Source organism: Schistocerca piceifrons, chromosome 11 (assembly GCF_021461385.2).
Source record: "Schistocerca piceifrons isolate TAMUIC-IGC-003096 chromosome 11, iqSchPice1.1, whole genome shotgun sequence".
NCBI lineage: Eukaryota > Metazoa > Arthropoda > Insecta > Orthoptera > Acrididae > Schistocerca > Schistocerca piceifrons.
Window position 1 is genome coordinate 38,946,968 of NC_060148.1, and position 23,646 is coordinate 38,970,613.

At 41.6% G+C, this 23,646-nt stretch overlaps 1 protein-coding gene across 1 annotated transcript in view; it reads right to left on the reverse strand.

The window, feature by feature from the left end:
- Window positions 1-23,646, reverse strand: part of LOC124720023 — a 102,872-nt gene that overhangs the window by 53,450 nt on the left and 25,776 nt on the right. The window contains exons 3-4 of the mRNA XM_047245273.1: window positions 22,940-23,032; window positions 1,203-1,274 (exon numbers count right to left, since the gene is read on the reverse strand). Of these exons, the coding sequence (XP_047101229.1) occupies window positions 1,203-1,274; window positions 22,940-23,032 (165 nt within the window). The remainder of the gene's footprint in view (window positions 1-1,202; window positions 1,275-22,939; window positions 23,033-23,646) is intronic.

Here is a 23,646-nt window from a genome sequence, read left to right on the forward strand (position 1 = left end):
CAATTCATGACATTATTGCTTTCTCAAGAAATTTAGGATACTGTTTGATGGGTTTCACAGTGTCATTCAAAAGCCTTCTTGTTCAGGCATTAGCTTCTTTGACACATTTTATAAAGAAACTTTCCTCAGATGAAAATGTTCAGATAAAATCGATCAAACCATTTCTCTGTCAATCCTTACAATATCAATAACCACACTCATCCTGAACTGACATTTATTTTTTTATTACATCTCCACTTCTTTTCAATGCTTCAGTCTGTGTTGACATCGAGAGTCACCCTGGACGTGACTCATATTTAATCTCCTCTCCTCCCTCTCTTGACTTGGTTAAACCACTTTAAACCTGAGTGTGTGAAACACATTCATCATAGTACAGCTGTTTCAAGAATAGGTGGGCCTCTGTGGTGGACTTCCCAAATTTTACTACAAAATGTCATGTTATATCTGTTATTGTTTCAAAACACTAAACATTATTTTTCTGTGGAGACTGAGCCTGACACAGACAAAGTTGACAGGCTGGCTGAGAGAGCAGGAGGTGAATGTGTGATAGGAACAGAGAGGGGGGCGTCACGTGCTTCAGCAGTGCAGTGTTTGGCATCAAGAACTGAGCTGTTGGTCTGTTAAAAACGGTCAGGTTACTTTTATCCAGAGCTTCTAAAGCTAGAGTTATAACACAGATCTGATTTGTTTGAACACCAAGAAAATGTTATATAACTTATACTACTTTTTATGTGCCTTTACCAGCAACTTTGGAACAACACCTCTGAAACGTGAAGTTGCCAGGGACTTGCTTTTAATAGGCAACTTTCCCTTGAAGGTGTATCTCTATGCACTAAAGTGTTTAACTTTCTACATTGACTGAAATTTTATCACAAGCTGCCATCTCGGTAACAAGTAGCAGCCAATTAGTAACTTTTTAACACAACTAGATATCGACCTATCAAAACATGACAAAACTACCTCTATACCTATGTATCTTTATTGTCTATTAACTATCAACGTAGACATTTTGCATCAAACATAAATTGGCGTGCAACTCCTTCCAGAAATTAATTATTGACATTTCTGAATTAATGTTTAGTCTTGAATGCTTCATTTCCTTAGACTAAGTGATTCTACATTCTTATTGCCATCCTCAAGGGTATGGCGTTGCTAATAGACTCGGAAAAACTACAACAGTATTAAAAACGTGTAGCTCTCACCTCTTCAGTTGCTGAACGCGTGGGTTTGTCACGGTCTCCTAATTGTTCCTCGACTGTCACATACTCAAATTCCTGAAACACAGAACTTTGATATACTAAGTCTGCACCAGAGGCAGTTAGAGTAGTGACAAATCTCTAGCAATTCTGAGAAATGTAGTTCCAAATGAAAGTCAATAATAAAAATTGTGCTCGTTTACAGACGAGATAGTCAACGCATTCACACAATGCTATTCTACAACACAATATTCGGTGGACAATGCAGCTTAAGCCCCAAAAAAAAATTCAACAGAAGTGTCCAGTAAAGGTATTGCATATATCCACCAGACAAAGCTATTGCAGAACTCTCTTCAGGGACCAAGGAATTCTCACATTCATGTGCTGAAGCACTTTTACATCCTCACAGTGTTCATTGTTAATGACAAGAGTAAATTTAAGATGCACTGTGAAATTCACAGCCAGAAGATAAAAGTAAAAAGGAAGATTAGGGTTTTGCAATTCCATCAATGCCATAATAGACACAGCAATTGTTCCATCCCAGAATTTGCCTTATGCAAGTCTAGGAAACTGTGGATAACGTAAATCTGGGTGACCAGATGAGGAAAGTATTAAGTCTGGCGTCTTCTCATTGCACCCCACCATTGAGTCACAACACTGCACGTAAAAATGATTTCAGTTCAGACTGCAAGTCCCTCTCTGCAGTTCAGAATGGAGTTTTTTACTGTGGGGCACAAGCAGACCTCAGACAGGGTAGTGGAAACCACCCGATTTTCAAAACACAAGTAAAGGATTACTCAGTTACCCACTCCTTGTCATCTATACTGCTACTGCTTACTACTACTACTACTACTACTACTACTACACCAAGACAAGTCTTTGTTTAATGTTATTACCAAAAATCTTGAAAGTTCTTGACTGATTTACTTCAGATATCTACCAGGTACCCTAATATAACAATATTATGGAAAGGGAAGTTGCTACTCACCACATAGTGGAGACGCTGAGTCGCAGATAGGCACAAGAAAAATAATGTCACAAAGCCTTCGGCCAGTCCACGCACGCAAACGCAACTCTCACACACGACAGGAGTCTCAGGCAGCTGAAACCTCACTGCGAGCAGCAGCACCATTGCATGATGGGAGTGGCGACTGGGTGGGGGTAAGGAGGAGGCTGGGGGAGGGATAGTATTGTGGGGGTGGCGGACAGTGAAGTGCTGCAGGTTAGACAGATGGGGGGGGGGGGGGGGGTAGCGGAAATGGAGAGAAGTAAAAAGACTGGGTGTGACGGTGAAATGACGGCTGTGTAGTGCTGGAATGAGAACAGGGAGGGGGCTGGATGGGTGAGGACAGTGACTAACGAAGGTTGAGGCCAGGAGGGTTACGGGAACGTAGGATGTATTGCAGGGAAAGTTCCCACCTGCGCAATTCAGAAAAGCTGGTGTCAGTGGGAAGGATCAATATGGCACAGGCTGTGAAGCAGTCATTGAGATGAGGGGTATCACGTTTGGCAGCATGTTCAGCAACAGGGTGGTCCACTTGTTTCTGGCCACAGTTTGTCAGTGGCCATTTGTGTCGACAGATAGCTTGTTGGTTGTTATAGCCAAATAGAAGGCAGCACAGTGTGGTTTGTGGTTTCAGTTGCCTGAGACTGCAGTTGTGGAGGTGTGTGTGTGTGTGTGTGTGTGTGTGTGTGTGTGTCGTATATTATTGATGAATTCCTTACTGGCCAAAAGCTTTAATTGTGAGAGTGAGTCTTTTTGTTGTGCCTATCTGTGACTCAGCATCTCCGCTGTATGGTGAGTAGCAACTTTTCTTTTCACAATATTGTTACATTCCAGCATCGCTTTCCCATTGTTTGATAGATAACCTATAATACATTTTCATCAATATTGGTTCCATATTTTTTAACATAAATATATATTGTTGAAATCGGGATTAGGTGCCCACAACGAAAATGCTAAATTCCCCTTCCCACTTTATCATCGTCTGTTCTTTGCCGTTTTTCTACACGTGTCCAGTTTAGTTGAGTTTACGACACGATCTTATTTAAACCATGTGGGGCATTTCAGGTTGTTATGCTACGAAGTGTTTCTTCTTACTCTCTTTCCTATTTTGTGGACTACGAGAAGAATAATGCTGGATTATACCAACATTTTTATTTGTGTTTAATCTGTTCCAGAAGGAGAGACATCGAAAGAGACAAAGGGATTAGGAACTTCCTTACAGGTCCGCAAGGAATGCGAGGATGAGGCTCATACTCTTACACACATAATATGAAACAATTGAAGTGCAGAAGGTACGCCAGTGTGAATATATTAAACAATGCAATGTAAAGAAACTTAATAACCAGACACCTGCACAAGTAGATGATACAACTTTTAAGATGATCATTATTTCATCCATTCAATTTCAAAAGAGAGTGTTTCATTTGCACTGAAAAATGTGACAGAGCCTGAAAGAAGAAAATCGCTGCAAAAATACTGAAGAACATTAAGTTCATTCTATAATTCCAAAACAAATACTGCGAAAGCAGGGACACTTGATTTCGATAGGGTGGTTGCCGAACATTTCGCAGTATTTCGGAATCGGCTGCAGAACCTCATCATCATCAGGACTGCTATTCTAAATTAGTGTCAATATCAACCTCTCCGACTGCTTCGTAAATACGTCTGCCCGTGTAACACGCACCCACCACTCTGATTCTGCAGCTGTTTACATCTACATAACTGTCACCTGTTCCACGACACAAAGTCTCTTTCTTACAGCCTCATCATCTGCAGTGAAAAGCAGGAGCTCTCGAAATATACGGATAACCTCACTACAGCCTTTGCTCACAGACCCGCCTCTTTCCCGCTACCCTCTCCCCACCTCGATCACGTGGGCAACTGCTTTCAGTAATCGAGTATCAATTATCTGTCTCGTCGTGCTCACAGTAATGTGCATTTGGATACGAATGTCTGGACTTTTGCTAGAAAAAGAGCGACAGCTCACAAGCTGGTGTGAAAACCGTTTCCGTTACGGGCATCGGTCCGCTGCAGATGAATACGTGATTCGAATAACGAATTTATCATCAAGAGTTTCTGACATCAGTTTAATATTAAGGTGGCAATCCACGTTCCTAGAGACATGTGAACGGACATCATTCCAAAAGGCACGAATGGTATAAAGCGGAAACTGTGGCCCAATGCTGTGTCAGTGCTAGAAGATGAAGTGACATCAAAGTCGCAATTACAAGGTAGACTGGATTCACTGATGTCCACAAAGAGAATGTGTGTGACTTCCTAGACTCTCACTTTGACAATATGAGACATATAGATTTGATAGTTTTAAGTGAGAACAATGACACAGAAGAAAAACAAGTTCGAGAAATTCAGCCTGTTAGAAAGATGACAAAGAAAATTGCTGAAGTTTCATGTACTATTGTGTGTTTAGGTTTTAAATCTCGAAGTATATAAATTCTGCATTAAAATGTGTTTCATAATGGTTATTTCTGCAAAACTGCTAAGAAACTCCACTATTTTAAACTTAACATGTGTGTAAACAAGGACCTAACCCACATGTTACACACCAAGTGACTCACGGATTCTGTATGCATGGCAATTTTATTGAATGTAATAATAGTATACACATGTGCTTAAAATAAAAACACTCTGTGTGTGTGTGTGTGTGTGTGTCTTCCCAGTCTCTATAGGAGCATTATATAGGTGGTGCAGTGAACACTATCTGATCAAAAGCATCTCGACACTCCAATGCAATGAGGAATCTAACAATTAACAGGCGGACCTGCCGGTATAAAAGAAGGTGGGGAGTATTACGTTAGTACAGAAGCAGTAACAGCAGTATGGATCTGTCACGAGATCTCAGTGACTTTGAACATAGACTATACTCCATTCATCAACACAAGAATAAACCTCATGTAATCATTACACTATGTATTCTTCTGAGTTTTCTGGAACCTCATCGGATTTCATTTCACGTCAAGTAGAAGCCAAGATGTGTCGAGTACAGACAAGTACAATAATGAGGATACGTTTTATGCTGTGCGTTACATGTACATCGATTCGGGGCAACATCTTTACCGGCACATTAAACTTTTGACAGCACTGACCAGGCAAGTGATTCAACTAACCTGCAATGATGTAAGCAGCTGCAGTAAAGAAGTAAAAAGATACAAGCTGAGGAACAAAATAGCTTTGAGTGTCAATTTATGGTGAAACTCATACAATATACTTCTGAGGTGACTGGACAGAAAACATAACATGCCCTCATCTTAGCTAACATAGTATTGTAGTTAAAACCAAGAGCGTTTAAAATTTGTGACTTTAATAAGGGTAATTTTCTGCATGAACTGTGTGGTGTAAAAGCACACTGCCAATTTCCCAAATTTTTAACTACTGAAGCCACTGAAGGTACTTCATTCAGTTGTCTGATAATCCCTGCAGTCCTTCCATATTGGACTCCAACAAACACCGTCCATTTCAGTAATGCTATGTCAATAACGAGGCGATCAGCAACACAATCCCAAGCCATCTAAAAAGTCCACATTTCCTCTTCTTTTATGACGTGCTGCTCTGCATTTCACCGTCATTTGGCAGTGACATCTTACAAAGTTTTGTGCATCGGTTCCAGTACATTTGGCAGCTTAAATGTCTTGTTAATTGCAACAAATCCCTTAACTTAGCTCCAGATCAATTCTACTGCGTTCAGATTGCAGTGTTATGATGACAAGTATAAAAATGCAGCATTTCTACAGTGTGTTACACAGCGAAAATTATTGTTTTCCATGTTTCTACAACGCTTATCACTCTGGCTCATGTTCTACAAAACAAGGACATATTTAAATAAAAAGTATTTGATTTTTCATTTTTCTTCAAAAAAACTGTGTAATGTTTTTTCAACTTCCACAATCTTTTACAAGAATGTTTATTTGCGATGAAAACCGCAACTTTGCACGCGGTATATAACTAGAAGTAGTGCATTTTTCCTTGAAAAATGATGGTTATGTATGTGTTAATTCACATATATTTGATGAATTTCATATTTAAATAATTTAGGTTCCAAATTGTGGACCTCAACTAGTTTCGAACTGCCACCCACCAGCATACACGATCATCATTCTACAATGTTACCATTTATGCCGCGCATATAATTAAAATACCCTCCCTTATATTTATTGCACATTGTTTCTCGAGAAAGTTGCAGCTGATTTTTCTCTGTAACCTTGTGAAAAAAATTAAGAACAACTTGTTTCTTGCCATTAACATTGTTCCATGTGTGTTTCACTATGAAAGCAGGAAGCAGTGTCATCCATTCTCTCAGTACATATTAACAGTGAGACTCTGCGCACAAGAAACATTTACGGACACTGACTGTACATGACTTTTTAAATAAAAATTATGCAGCTAAAGTATGATTAAGAAAAACATTGAGAGCTGTTAATATATTGATACATGTCACAGGTTCTTTTAAAGTGACAATAATAGTAACAACACTATGCGATCAAAAGTATCCGGACACCCCCAAAAACATACGTTTTTCATATTATGTGCATTGTGCTGCCACCTACTGCCAGGTACTCCATATCAGCGACCTCAGTAGTCATTAGACATTGTGGGAGAGCAGAATGGGGAGCTCCGCAGAACTCACGGGCTTCGAATGCGGTCACGTGAATGGGTGTCAGTTTCAGCAAACTCCTGTATACGAGATTTCCACACTTGCGAACATCCCTAGGTCCATTGTTTCCAATGTGACAGTGAAATGGAAACGTGAAGGGACACGTACGGCACGAAAGCGTGCAGGCCGACCTCGTCTGTTGACTGATAGAGACTGCCGACAGTTGAAGAGGTTTGTAATGTGTAACGGGGAGACATCTATCCAGACCATCACACAGGAATCACAAACTGCATCAGGGTACACTGCAAGTACTGTGACATTTAGGCGGGAGGTGAGGAAACTGATTTCATGGTCAAGCGGCTGCTCATAAGCTACACATCACGCCAGTAAATGCCACACGACGCCTCACTTGGTGTAAGGAGCGTAAAGATTGGATGATTGAACAGTGGAAAAATGCTGTGTGGAGGGACAAATCACGGTACACAACGTGGTGATCCGATGGCAGGGTGTGGGTATGGCGAATGCCTGGTGAAAGTTGTCTGCTAACATGTGTAGTGCCAACAGTAAAATTCGGAGGCGGTGGTGTTACAGTGTGGTCTTATTTTTTCATGGAGGGGGCTTTCACCCCTTGTTGGCCTATATTGATGTTTTAAGCACCTTATTGCTTCCCACTGTTGAAGAGAATTTGGTGATGGCTATTGCATCTTTCAACACGATCGAGCACCTGTTCATAATGCACGGCCTGTGGTAGAGTGGTTACACGACAACATCACTGTAATGGTCCAGCCTGGAGATCGTCCTGACCTGAAACCTATAGAACATCTTTGGGATGTTTTGGAATGCCAACTTCGTGCCAGACCTGATCAACTGACATCAATACCTCACCTCAGTGCAACACTCCGTGAAGAATGTGCTGCCTTTCCCCAAGAAACCTTCCAGCACCTGATAGAACGTATGCCTGCAAAAATGGAAGTTGTCATCAAGGCCTTGGGCTAACACCATGTTGAATTCCAGCATTACTGTTGGAGGGCGACACCAACCTCTAAGTCATTTTCAGCCAGGTGTCCAGAGAGTTTTGATCACATAGTGTATTTAACACCTAAGTTGAACCTACTTCCAAGAGCAGACCACCACCAAAGTATGAGAGCTGCAGCTGCTGATCAATCATCATGTCTGTTTACATCAGGTTTCTTCTTATGATGAACAAAGTATAGTCACTTGATATAACCAGAGTAACAAATTTGACAGGGACACACTCATCCCTCTGACAATGCCCAAGTCGAGTGTCGCTGATGTGATTGTGAAATGGATAGGTTTAGTTTTAGTTATGTCATGATCCGTAGATGACTTTCCCGATTATTTTACCGATATGATGTGGAACAAGTCAGATTACAAGATATATATACACACACACATGAATAGCGCTAGTGTTAACCATTTCTGAAACAGAAACTCGTCCATGGAGTAGGAGGAGTTGTCCAAAAGAAATTATTTTAAGCTAGATTTAAAAATTGATTTGCTACCTGCCAGACACTATGTTGTTGGGCAAATGATCAAAGATTTTTGCTGCTGAATAATGTATTCCTTTTAGAGTAACTGACAGCTTCAATAACAGATAGTAAAGGTCATTTTTCCCTTTAGTGTTGTACATATGAACATCACTGTTCTTTGCGAACTGAGATGGATTATTTGTAGTGAATTTCATTAGCGAATATATGTACTCTGATGGTGCAGTTAAAATACCCAACTCCTTGAAAAGGTGCCTACATGACGTCCTTGCGTGAACACCACTAATTATTCTCACTGCTCTCTTTTGTGCAATCAAAACTTCATATCTAAGAGGTGTGTTATAACAGAAAACTACACTACTGGCCATTAAAATTACTACACCAAGAAGAAATGCAGATGATAAACGGGTATTCATTGGACAAATATATTACACTAGAACTGACATGTGATTACATTTTCACGCAATTTGAGTGCATAGATCCTGAGAAATCAGTACCCAGAACAACCACCTCTGGCCATAATAACGGCTTTGATACGCCTGGGCATTGAGTCAAACAGAGCTTGGATGGCGAGTACAGGTACAGCTGCCCATGCAGTTTCAACACGAGACCACAGTTCATCAAGAGTAGTGACTGGTGTATTGTGACGAGCCAACTGCTCGGCCACCATTGACCAGACGTTTTCAATTGGTAAGGTATCTGGAGAATGTGCTGGCCAGGGCAGCAGTTGAACATTTTCTGTATCCAGAAAGGCCCATACAGGACCTGCAACATGCGGTCATACATTATCACGCTGAAATGTAGGGTTTCACAGGGATTGAATGAAAGGCAGAGCCACGGGTCATAACACATCTGATATAAAACGTCCAATGTTCAAAGTGCCGTCAATGCGAAGAGGTGACCGAGACGTGTAACAAAAGGGCACCCCAAACCATCACGCCGGGTGATACGCCAGTATGGCGATGACGAATACACGCTTCCAATGTGTGTTCACCGCAATGTCGCCAAACATGGACGCGACATCACGATGCTGTAAACAGAACCCGGATTCATCCAAAAAAAATGACGTTTTCCATTCATGCACCCAGGCTCATTGTCAAGTACACCATTGCAGGCGCTCCCGTCCGTGATGCAGCGTCAAGGGTAACCGCAGCCACGGTCTCCGAGCTGGTAGTCCATGCTGCTGCAAACTTCGTCAAACTGTTCGTGCAGATGGTTGTTGTGTTGCAAACTGTTGACTCGGGGATCGAGACTTGGCTGCACGATCCGTTACAGCCATGCGGATAAGATGCCTGTCATCTCGACTGCTAGTGATACGAGGCCGTTGGGATCCAGCACGTCATTCCGTATTACCCTCCTGAACCCACTAATTCCATATTCTGCTAACAGTCATTGGATCTCTACCAACATGAGCAGCAATGTCATGATACAGTAAACAGCAATTGCGATAGGCTACAATATGACCTTTATCAAAGTCGGAAACATGATGGAACGCATTTCTCCTCCTTACACGAGGCTGCTGTTTGTGTATGAGAAATCAGTTGGAAACTTTCCTCATGTCAGCACGTTATAGGTGTCATCACCAGTGCCAACCTTGTGTGAATGCTCTGAAAAGCTAATCATTTGCACATCACAGCATCTTCTTCCTGTCGGTTAAATTTCACGTCTGTAGCATGTCATCTTCGTGGTGTAGCAATTTTAATGGCCAGTAGTGTATACCATAAGACATGATTGAATGGAAATATGCAAAGTACGTTAGGACGCTGATCTGTTTATTACCAAGACTAGCGATTAGACGAAGAGCGAAAGAAGCTGAACTTAGTTGTTTGAGAAGCTCAGTAATATGCTTCTTCCAGTTCAAGTTGTCATCAATGTGAACACCCAAAAATTTGGAGGAATCTACCCTGTTAACTGAGCCCTGTTTATATGCTACATCAATTGTCAGTATGACTCTATTCGGTGTACAGAACTGGATATAGTGAGTTATTTTCAAAATTAAGGGAGAGTCCATTTTCTAAGAACCACTTAATAATTCTTTGAAAGACATCCTTAACAATATCTTCAGCTGCTTTTTCTGGAATGGGATTTATTATAAGACTCGTGTCATCCGCAAGAACTACTAGTTCCGCTTGCTGAATGTTAAGTGGGAGGTCATTCACATGAATGAGGAACAGCACAGGACCTAAAATTGAACCCTGTGGGACTCACTTTGTGATAACTCCCCGGTCACTAGAATTTACCAACCTCCCAACATTATTTGTGCTATTGAGCACAACTTTTTGGTTTCTGTTCATTGAGTATGATTCAAACCAGCTGTGTGTATAGCCTTCAATTCCATAAAACCTGAGTTTTTCTAAGTGTCACATGATACACACAGTCAAATGCCTTTGAGAGATCACAAAAAATACCAACCGGCGATAATTTGTTTTTCAGGGCTCGTACTATTTGATGCAGGAATGTGTAGATAGCATTCTCAGTCGAGGAATAAACAATAGCTACTAGACAGATAGCAGCCAGACCTCATACACTGACAGACAGGAGCTGCAGATCATTATGGAGAATGATTGTAAAAAAACATTGCACGAAATCAGTTGACAAATACTTCTGAGGTCCGAAGTGCTTCCAGCAGTGCAACCCAGCTAGCACAATAACTGTGCACAGGAAATTAAAAACAGGGTACCAAGATCTAGCAGCTCCTCATAAGCTACACACTTCTGCAGTCAATGCTAAGCTCAGGGTGTATACGTGGACAGGGAAAAAAAATTCCCAGATTTCCTGGTTAAAAATAACTTTCTCCCGGGTGAAAACATACCTTTTCCCTGTTAACTGACAGTATATTTTCTCTTGGAACTGTATAAGTCTTTTGAATGATTATGGTTTTGTACACAGGAGTAGAATTTCCCGGCGCTTTATAAAACTAAACACAGGAAAAAAAACGCATTTTGGAAAGATCTTTGATGTGCAGCAACATATACACTGCATATTTTCGTATTACGAAAGTATAAATTCGAATTCCACCAAACACAGCATGTTACTTTCCAAAGCATTGAAATCGAGATTGCGATGCGCTTTTGTAAGCCAGTCGTAGCTCGTGTCACGTGATCTTGCCAGCCGATGACAGCGGGTATTCAGAGCTCAGCACACGTGATGTAGTCAGCCAATAGCAGCATCACTGTTAAGTAGCACGAATGCACAAACAGAAAAAGTTAATGGTTTAAATTAATATACACAGTGTTGCTACACGAAACACAAAGCTTTCACATATAATATTGGTCTGTAAGATTAATACCCTGCAAGAGAAGTTAAGCTTTCACATGCAATGTTGGTCTTCTATGCACGTATTACAATTTAAGATATATCATACAAATGTGCAAGTAAAATTTGTAATAACGACTTAAATGTCTGATATTCTGGGCTCGAAATTCATCTAAATGGCTCATCATCAAAGAGTTGATTTTTAAATGAGAGTCAAACGCTCTGTGATTTAAGAAATTCATCCTACATTATCGCACATAGCTCCGTTGTAACTGCCAGAATCGTACTTTGATGGTAACGCTTTTCAAACCACCATTCAGAATATTTTCCCGTGACCTGTTAGAAATACGTTTGTTTCCGCAGTCGCCAGAGAGCGCCAGATGACAGGTGTCACCCTGCTTGCACAGCTACGATGTCCCAGGAAGCCCGTACGTTCGTACGCGTGAAACATTAAAAGATCGTACATTATGTCATAGAAGAAAAACAAAACATCAGAGGATACTCCAAGAGCATCGGAATTTCGAGACCCATACTAAAATGTCCACATTAAAAGTGCACATTTGTATGTCCCTATTCCCAGTTAAGTAGGCCACGATCTGATATTAAGCTTTTCGATGTGGTTTTCGGGATGTAAATTTTCTTGGAGTACCAGTACTGTGTTATCTCATGTTTGGTTCTTTATTATGGCATAATGCCAAACGTGCTAGAAGTTGAAAATGTGCATTTGAAATGCAGAGAACAGTGTGTGGAATTATAAAGAAAATTTCTTTAGCAAACTGACAAACATAACTTAATTGTTCTGCAAGGCAATTAATGCTTGACTGTCAGAAAGGTGGAAATCAGAAATCTGTTTTGTTTTCATTTGACGTGAGAGCTGTTAACGAAGAGGAAAACAGCAAAATCACTAAATGTAAACACGGGTCACGTGGAGACTACCCACTACCCCACTGTAGCTCAGATTGCTCTGCGCATCAGCCCCGGATCTATGATATTTCCGAACCGGTGCAATACCCCGCCACTCCCTCGAGTGTTTGAGATAGGACATAAAAAATTTTAAAAAATTGAATTTTCAAAAATATGTTCATTTTGTAGCGCACATCTTTCTGAAGAGTCTGATGCATAAAACACGTGTGTTCGAGGAAATGTAAGACATATTATTTGGTTGTAAGTGTGCCGAAGGGCATTGCCTCGCCTCCTCACACACCATTTTTCTATCGTATATCAGTGTGCTTCGCTCTGTGGAAGTGTATATTTGGTAACGGATGCCATCAAACCATATTCAGGACAGTGGAAATTAAAATGTCCTCTGGTGCCTCTCCTGCTTACATTTGGCCAGTTTGAAATCTTGTCCCTCTTCAGAAAATTTGCACTCTTTATTCCCTATCAGCTAACAACTTGCTGCCCTGTGTAACATAAATTTAAATATAGGATACATAAACCCAGTAAAGACACGAGACAAGCAAGCCAATACACATTTCTTCAATCCTTAGCTCCTAGAATTTTTTTCTCTTTAATCTTGCTACAGCTTTACATGGCATGCTGTCCTTTCTGCGAAAGAATCTATTACCTCATCAAAGTTCGTGAAATATTTTGCTACATGAAAAGTCGAAATGTCGTTGTCTAATACGGAAAAAGCTGTTAATGCAAATAGGACCCAAGACTGGTGTGGTTTTGCGATCTGATTACATCTATTTTGTCACTCTCTGCTAGATAAAACTAAATAGGCCTTTCTAATACAGCAACGATCGTAATACACACCAAATAAACGAGACTGTTTGGGCAAAAAAGGTCTTTTTTGTAATGACAGAATATAGTCAAGTGCCTATTAGGCCTACTACAAGCAAAAAGCCTTACATTAGGAAGCAGTTTCACACTTCATTCATACGCTCCAGTTTCTCAAGTATGAGATCGAAAAATAGTAGTATGAAATTTTTATACAAACTTGGAATCGTCATATTGTTCCATAATGTATACGATGTCCCCATTTCTTCTCCTTCCTCGTTCTAACAAACAGTCTTATTAGCACTAGTTCTGTAACTGTTCCTGCCAATGTCAAAGCTTATTCGCAGGTTAACTCCACAAACTCTGCTAGAATCACAGGTTTAGTTATCCCATGATTATTCTCCGGTTAGGCATTGCTACATGTTCGTACAACACGTAATCCGTGCTTCTTCCAGAACAGAATTTAAAGCTGCTGCTAGCCGGGGACTGTACAATTGGCCCTTACTAGTATAGCGATCTGCTCAAAAATTTTCTGTCAAAATTTCATTTTCTTAGATACACCGAGAAGGTAATACGTAATCTTTCTTACCTGTTATTCGTTTATTTCCACTAGTGTAGTGTGAATCTTTGGATTTAGCTAGTAATTATAACAATGCTCATCATCTGTAAAAACCCAATCAACCACACAATCAGACAGCGGTTGTCATTCATCCGTTCTGCCTTACTCCACTCAGCTCGTACAGCCCCTTTTGTCTGTAGGAAACTTTTTTTCTACATGCGACGAGGATTTCCCTGACAGACATCATGTACACTATGCACACATTCACAAATCAACTTACGATTGATTCAGAAATCAACTTCGAATGTGTTCAAAAATGTTCAAAAACTGACAGGGAAGCGTTTCAAAGTCATATTAATAATCGATAGACTAACGTGCGCTGGATGCTAGTCGCTTTGTGCAACAAGGTTTTTTCCCTCAATAGTACGAATTTGCCCCCCACCCCCTCCTAAAACTGGGCCTGCTGCGAATGCAAAAATCTAGCAGCTTGGGCACTCCAGTAAAATTTTTCTCGGTAGTATCTAGCTGCTGCTGTGACTGCTTATTACACAGCCAACAGCCACATTTCTGTAGCCAGAAGCGGGAGAAGGTACTACTCAACTGTGCATCCGCACGATTCCACTTGTAACTGTTAAAACGAATCTAATGTAAACAGTTGTGACGTCACGTTCATCGGAGACATGTGCTGTTACGGAACATTCCATATTCTTCCTAAAGCCTTTGACACATTTTGCTGTTGGCAGACGCTTGTACAAGCACCGTGTTTTGTTGCTGTATATGGCACATTTCCTTTGCAATTTAAGTTTTATTTTCATTTTTTCTCTCGTTCATGTTTTATTGTTGCAGTATTATTCTGAAATAGCGGTATACAATAATATCCTTTGTTAGAGTATTGGTTCTTGCCAGTGAAAATTACAGAAATTTAACTGAAAACAAAAACAATGAAAGCTTCCCATATTTCTAAAAAATTCCCGGGTTTTTCCCGGTTCGTATACACCCTGTAAGCTACACTTCAGGCAGTGTGAACAGCAACCCACTGGACAGTGAACGAATCACACTACGCGATGCGGCAGTTCGACAGAAGGGTTTGGGTTTGGTAAATGCCTGGATAATGTTATCTGTCAACACGTTTAGCGCCAACGGTGAGATACACAGGCGGTGGTGTTACAGATGGGGGTGTTCATCATCGTTACGACGGGTTCCTCTTATGCCGAGGTGACTAAAGTCACGGGATAATTCCTAATATCGCAATGGACCTCCTTTTGCCCGTTGTAGTGCAACTACTCCACGTGGCACGGTCTCAAGTCCTTCGAAGTCCCCTGCAGAAATAATGAACCGTGCTGTCTCTATAGCTGTCCATAATTGCAAAAGTGTTGCCAGAGCAGGATTTTGTGAACGAACTGACTCCTCGATTATGTCTCGTAAACATTTGACGGGATTCACGTCGGGTGACCTGGGTGGTCAAATCGTTCATTCAAACAGTCCAGAATGTTCTTAAAACTAATTGTGGCCCAGTCATATGGTGCTTTGAAATCCATAAAAATTCCATTGTCATTAGGGAACATGAAGTCCACAAATGATCTCCAAGTAGCTGAACATAATCATTTCCAATCAATGATCGGTTCAGTTGGACCAGAGGACACGACTGCACACCGCTGCCCTACCCTGTCTCCACTTCACCCCTGCGCACTCCCCAGCAGTACTTCACTGTCCGCCACCCCTACCCTACTATCCCTAACCCTCCACCACACCCCAACATCCTCCTTACTCACACCAAGTCGCCACTTCCATCATGCACTGGTGATGCTGCTCACAGTGTGGCTTCAGTAGCGCTCTCTCTCTCTCTCTCTCTCTCTCTCTCTCTCTCTCTCTCTCCCCCCCCCCCCCCCTCTCTCTCTCTCTCTCTCTCTCTCTCTCTCTCTCTCTCTCTCTCTCTCTCTCTCCCCCCCCCCTCCCCCTCCCTCTCTCTCTCCCTCTCTCTCCCCCCCCCTCCCCCTCCCTCTCTCTCTCCCTCTCTCTCCCCCTCCCTCCCCCTCTCTCTCCCCCCCATCCCTCTCCCTCTCTCTCTCCCCCTCATCCCTCTCCCTCTCTCCCCCCCCATCCCTCTCCCTCTCTCCCCCCCCATCCCTCTCCCTCTCTCCCCCCCCCTCTCTCTCTTTTTACAAATGCCTTACTGGCCGAAAGCTTTATTTGTGACTGTCTTTTTGTTGCACCTATCTGCTACTCAGCATCTCTGCTATATGGTGAGTGGCAACTTTCCTTTTCATAATACTGTTAAATTCCATCCTGGATCTTCCATTGTTCAATTAATGTTCCTGCATTTTGTGAAGAGCACAATTTTACATTTTCACACACTTAAACCAATTCCCAATCTTTGCACCATTTTGAAATCTCATTGAGATCTGACTGGACATTTGTACAGCTTTATTCAGACTGTACTTCACTATAAATGACTTCATAAAGAGATAAAAGCGTATGATTAATATTAATGTTGTCTGTGAGGTCATTAACATACAACACGAACAAGGTATATACGTGGACAAAAAAAAAAAAAAAAAAATTCTAAGATTTTTCCCACATTTCTCACTTAAAAATGCACTTTCTCCCCATGTGAAAATACACTTCTTCCAAGGTGAAAAATACACTTTTTCCATGAAGTGTGACAATATTGTTTCCCTTAGAGCCGAAAAAAATGGGACTTCCTTGAACAAAATGTATATATTACGATATGCTGCATATTTTTGTATTTGTATTACGGAAGTATAGATTCGAAACAGCACGTTAGTTTCGGAAGCACTGAAATCCAGATTGAAACGCACTTTTGTAAACCAGTCATGGCTCATGTCAAGTGATCTCGCCAGCCAATGTCAGTAGATATTCAAAGCATTGGACACGTGACATAGCCAGGCAATAGCAATATCACTGTTAAGTAATGTGAACACATAAATAGAAAAAGTTAATGATTTAAATTAATGTACGTAGTGTTGCTACGAGAAATGTTAAGCTTTCGCATATAGTATTGGTCTTGAAGATTAATTAGCTACATGAAAGGCTAAGCTTTCACATATAATATTAGTCTTTTTTGCATGTGTTACAGTTAAGATACATCTCACAAATGTGCAAGTAAAATTTTTAATGATGACATTAATGTCTGGTCTTCTGGGGACAAAATTCTTCTAAGTGGCTAGTATTCAATGTGCTAAGTTTTAAAAGAGAGTCAAATGCTCTGTGATTTAAGAAATTAATTGTACTTTCACACTCATAACCTAATCCATCTTGCGTACAAGGAAATTTACTTTGAAACTAATGCTTTTCAAAGCACCAATCGCAATATTTTCCCGTGACCTGTTAGAAATAGCTTCATTTCAGCAGGTGCCACAGAGCAGCAGAAAACAGGTGTTATTGCACGAGATGTTATTGCGCGTTGGCAGCTATGGTGACATGTGGAAGCCCATATGTTCGTACGTATTATGTATGTCATGTATGACATCAAAAGAAATACGATACTCCAAGAGCATCGAAATTTCGTACACCATACTAAAATGCATAATTCGGCTTGAAAGTGCACATCCATACATCCAGATTCACAACGAAGTAGGCCCCAACCTGATATTAAGATTTCAGTGTGGTTCTCGAGATGTAAATTTTCTGGGAGTACCTGTAATGTATTATCTCACGTTTGGTTCTTTATTATGGCATTATGCCATACATACCAGAAGATGAAAATTCAGGGAGCAGTTGAAAATAGCCAATAGTGCGAAATGCAACACTTCAATTCTAATAAATTGACCGCCTCTGGAGAAATGATTATTAAAGGCACACTTATTTAGCAAAACTGACAAAAATAACTTCATTGTTCTGCGAGGCAACTGACTGCCAAAAAAGTGGAAATAAAATAAAATCAGAAAACAACAAACTAGTAACATACGTTATCTTTCCATAATTATGTGACTGAATTTTAATTCACTTGCTAGCTCCCAATCACAGAAATCCGTTTTGTTTTCATTTGGTGTGAACTAAGAGGAAGCAGCAAAATGACTAAACGTAAACATGGCTCACTTGGAGACTAGCCCCCTTCCCACTACAATCCAGAATGCTATGCAAATGTGGCAATCTGGCAGAGCTCAGGCGCGGCAGAAACGTTTTTCTGGATAGCATCTGGCTGCTTGTTGCTACTGCTGATACAGCTAACAGCCACACTTCAAGTAGCTGTAAGCGGGAGAAGCTATGGCCCATACGCAACTCGACTGCACATGCACATGAGAACACGGGCAGCTGCTCAAACAAACTTAATGTAAACAGTTGTGACATTACATTAGTCGGCAGCAGTTTATTGTTATGAAGTATTACATAGTATTCGCCCTAAAGCCTTTGACACATTTTGCTATTTATCACCTCCTACCAGTCAAAATTACAAAAATTTAACCGAACTCTGAAACAATGAAAAATTCCCAGAATTCTAAAAAATTCTGAAGATTTTCCCAGTTTTCTCCCAGATGAAAAAATTTCCTGATTTCCGACAACGTATACACCCTGATGAACAGCAAGGGCCACAACACATTTTCCTGGGTAATTCCCAGTGTGTGACAACTGCTGACAAGAAATGCTAGGTGTCACATTATGGAGCAGCGTGCAGGAAACACCTGTAAGTAGCAAGACGACGTACCACATGTCGGGCTGGGGTCCCTGTCCAAGCAGCTGCGTGAGGACCAGTAGGTGGTTCTAAACCAGTCACATTATACGGTACAAAACTCTGGCACAATAAACAATTCACTGCCACTTGTTAATTTTGTACTCAACTGTCACAACTAGCCACTGTCCCTGAGCCTGTTGCCACTGACATGACAGTGAGGCTGAGCACTCTACATTTCAGGTACAAAACGTTTACACAACCTTATTCAGAGATTTCTGGGATTGCCCTGACGTGATTGGCGGCATGTTAAATGCAATCCATTAATTCCTCCCTGTTTCTCGGTGGTTCGCGTCCGGGAGGGTGAACTAGAACCTCGAGTCCCCACAGGAAAACCGAGCGAGGTGGCGCAGTGGTTAGCACACTGGACTCGCATTCGTGAGGACGACGGTTCAATCCCGTCTCCGGCCATCCTGATTTAGGTTTTCCGTGATTTCCCTAAATCGTTTCAGGCAAATGCCGGGATGGTTCCTTTGAAAGGGCACGGTCGATTTCCTTCCCAATCCTTCCCTAACCCGAGTTTGCGCTCCGTCTCTAATGACCTCGTTGTCGACAGGACGTTAAACACTAACCACCACCACAGGAAAAAGTCGGTGCCGTGAGGTTGGGTGATCACAGTGGCCACGACCTTTGAGCACCTCTGCCAATTACCTGGCTGTCTAAGAGTTCATTTAAACACCCACGCACAGCACGACTGTTACGTGTGGGTGCCCCATTGTGCTGCAACCACATGCGAAGCAGTTTGTCCAGGGGAACGTCTTCCAGCAGCGCAGGCAGAGTTTCTTGCAAAAAGTCCCAGTAAGTCGAGGAGGTAGACGGACCGCCCCAGTCAGGTGGTCACCCACAATGCCTGCCCAAATGTCGAGCAAAAATTGTTCCTGGTGTCCGTGGATGTACGTGACATGACAATTTCCTCTTGCCCACCTAATGAACATTTCGAGTGTTGTAAAGGCCATCCCAATGGAAGGTGCACTTGTCAGTAAACAACAAAGTAGCAGGGAAGTCGGGATCTCGTGCAGCACGTCATAGAAACCACCGGCAAAACCCCGGCCTGCGTTCATAGCCCGCCACAGGATGGAAACTAAATGGATGCTGGTCGTCATCCCTCAAAACCTCTCAGAGTAACCAATGAGTGACCCCCATGTCATGTTCAACTGTTGGAGTACTTGTCATAGGTGCTTCCTCGAAGCGTTCGAGAACGGTCTCTTCAAATGCAGCAGCCCGTCACGTCCGAGGTCTTCCAGCATCACCACGATATCCCGCTGACGAGCCTGATTTACCAAGTGGCCGATGAACTGCTGTAAACATTTGCGGGTGTGGGTGGTGTCTTGCCGAGTACAGTTCTTTGCACAACTGTCGAGCTTCATTACCGTCAGCTAGTCCGTAAACAAAAACCGTGCTGCCATGCTTACTGTATGACTAAATCGCAGGAGACGCTTGTGTGCTCCGAAGCGAAGCTTACGTGTGAATGCTGCCGACATGAGGTTGAGACAAACAGCAAGACCTATTGGACACGTGCGCGTACGAGAGCTATCCACAAAGTACATTACATTTTGGAATTAAAAATAAATAAAGTATTGGAAATTTTTTTTTATTATATACAGATGAAAGCCACACTTAAATACTACTTATCTAAATAGTTGCCATTTAAATTAAGGCACTTATCATAGCGATGGACGAGCTCGGAAATTCCTTTGTCGTAAAATTCTGCCGCCTGTGCCTTCAACCACGTGGTTACCTCTTCTGGAAGCTGTGCGCCGTTATCAAAGCGCTGCATAGCCAACCACTTCTTCATTTCTGGGAATAAGTGGAAGTCGCTCGGTGCCAGGTCGGGACTGTACGGCGGATGAGGAAACAACTCCCACTTAAAAGATTCGAGAACTTCACGAGTGGCATTTGCCGTGTGGGCCCGGGCGTTATCGTGAATCGGCAAGATCTTTGAGAGCAACTTTCCCCTGCACTCGTTTTGTATTGCTCTTCTGAGGTTGTGCAGAGTTTGGCAATACCTTTGAGAGTTTATTGTAGTGCCTCTTTCCAGGAAATCCACAAAAATCACACATTTTCTGTCCCAAAAGACAGTCATTACGTGGTTGAAGGCACAGGCGGCCGAATTTTACGACGAAGGAATTTCCGAGCCCATCCATCGCTACAATAAGTGCCTTAATTTAAATGGCAACTATGTAAAAATGTTGTATTTAAGTGTGGCTTTCACCTGTATGTAATAAAAAAAATTGCCAATACTTTATTTATTTTTAATTCCAAACCGTAATGTACTTTGTGGATAGCCCTCGTATCACGTTGAGGCAGTGACAGGGAGAGGGACATTTGTGTGTGTGAACCGACAACCATAGTGCTGCCCATCAACTGACGAACGGCAACGGACAATCCCACGGCCAATAGGAGTGCGTGGCGCCAAGTTTCCGTAGTTTAAAAATGGCGCGTTGTCGACCTACTTGACATTAGTAATTTTGGTTCCTACTGGCATCAGCTATCCAGGGTTAAAATTTCGTGACAATTTTTCTCCACCCTGTATGCACGGAAATCTCCCTCTTTTCCCCATGATCCCTATGCAAGATATATGTTGGTGGTAGCATAATACTTGTTCGGTTGTCTGGAGTACAGGTTAGGGAAGTGACACTGTTGCCAACCAGAAGGTCATGTTGATATGCATCTTCAGGTACAGTTTTAACCATCTTGTATGTATAGTTTGATGTGACACGATCCACAGCCTCTGTGTTATTACTACGTGTATCTTTTATGTACTGCAAATGCAATTTCAAGCATTACTTATTTGCATGCAGGAGAAAGCATTGCATACTGTGTTTTTTTAGTAGAGGCTGGAGGAGTTTTATTATTGTAATGATTTTTATTATTTTGTGTAGCTCAACAGACTGGTGCAGACAATTAGTAACCTAATCCCAGTGCTGTTCATAGACGCAACGCATTTGTATCAAGGTACATTACTACTTCAGACATTTTGTTGATAGTGACCACTGTCAGAGCAGTAAGGCAAGCATAATCTTCACCACAATACCAAAGAAATAACAATTCACTGGTAAAATAAAAATGAACATAAACACACCACACCAGCAACCACCTATAGACAGCAACATAATGTGACCTCCAAGTGAGAGAGATTCATTGATCTGCAGTAGGTACATATACCACCAAGTGGCAAAATGCACATTGTCCCTCAGCGACACGGTGATTTCGAGGATCAAAATGTTTTAATATCGTGTTGTCTGAGAACAGCACTGGGAATGAAAGAGTTAACCCAACTCAGTACCGCCGCCACAGAAATGGAAATGAGACCTACAGTTTAACGTGGAATCCAAATCATTTGTCGTCCCTGGTGAATCTTCACAATGTAGAATGAAGGCAACATTAAACACAGATGAAGAAATTGGTGGTCTGACGGGTATTCGTTTCGACAGCCTTCCGGTTTCTAGGTGTGCGTTTCATTGCTAGGCCATCACGCCTGCAGTGTAGAATTACAATAGGTACAGCTGCTGTTAATAGCCCAGACAGAAATGTGGTCATTTACTAGCTGTGTAGAGGCTGGGAAGGTGTTTTAGAATATTTGGGAGTATTTTTAAAATGTTGTGTCAATTTTTCTCCACCCTGTACTGAGGCATTTGGGCAGTCATTTTCTCTCATTCAAAAACCAAATACTACAAGAAAGAAACCTGCGACTACCGGTATGATTAATCCTCTGCCATCCACTTTACAGTGGCTTGCAGAGTATTTATGTAGATAAGATTTAAGATGCAGCTGGTTGGCTGTTTTGACACATACTCTGATCAGAGTGGATGTAAATATCTGATGTGGAGATTTAAGCATTTGGCATGAGACTCAGCTTTTTAACAGTTAATTGCTTTATTCTAACAGAATGGCTGAGTCCTAGCACAGAGACAGTTACTGTGTACCACCACTCTGCCTTCAGATAGTGACAAGCCAATTCCAAATCCTACGAGCCGAGTTCTTTAACAACCCATTCAATGACTGTCCGCTACGGTCGCTAACATAGGCAGGACTTCTCTCCCTAGCTCTCCTGCTGCCTCTCTCTATTCTGAACTTCTAGTCCCACAGTAGTCTCTCTCTTACCCTCTCAACCCCAGTGACATTTGGCTGAAGGCTCCAAGTGTCCATATCAGCTCCCGACCTGTTCCATTCTCGGCAATGTCCAGAGGTTGTCTGGAGGAGCAGAGGTTTCCTTTTTTACTTTAGGCAACTGATAAGGGAAGGCTAACTGTTGGATTTTCCATCAGCCGTCAGTGACACCGCACAATACCCACTGTCAGCGCACTTATATTAACACAGACACTCATATTCAGCAGTAATACAGCAACAAATGTAATTGTTCTTTACAGATGTCAATCTTCATTTCACCCTACCTGTTTTCCATCCGCGCCCAACACGTCATCAGGATCAGACTCGACTTCTCGCTTCACAACAACTTCGTTTTTTATGACCACATCCTGATGGTTCTGCAACCAAAAATACCACCAACTTTGTAAATAGTGAGGCAAATAACGTAAACTGAATGTTTAATATTTATAAATATGTGAACTGTACAATCACACACCAATACAAAATGGCAAAACAGTGCTAGGTTTACAATCTTCTCACGGCAGACACAAGAGGAATCGAGTCCCTTATTCCCAATAAAATGCTAATTAGATAATAGTTTTTTCAAACCACATCGCAAAAGACTCACGTATTGTGTGTTACAACTCAAATCGTACTCATAATAAGAAGGTTAAAAATAGATAGAATTAAACTTAAAGCGAACAGAAAATTGCAAAAACTAAGAAGTGCATGCGGAAGATTAATGGGAAAGACGACGGAACAGCAGCAGAGTAAATTATCAAACTGAAGTGGATGACAAGCCTATAGACAGGCGAACTGAAGACAGGATATGGAAATTTTTCTCTGGATTCAATATTCTCAAGACCCATCAAAAAAGAGGAATATACCAATTCAGGAAACAAAGTGGACGGGAATACACAGATGCAAAAGCTGAAGTTTGCAATACACTCTAAGACAGTAAAAAATTGACAATGAACCACCAAGGAGCTACGAAAATTGGTCACAAAATTAT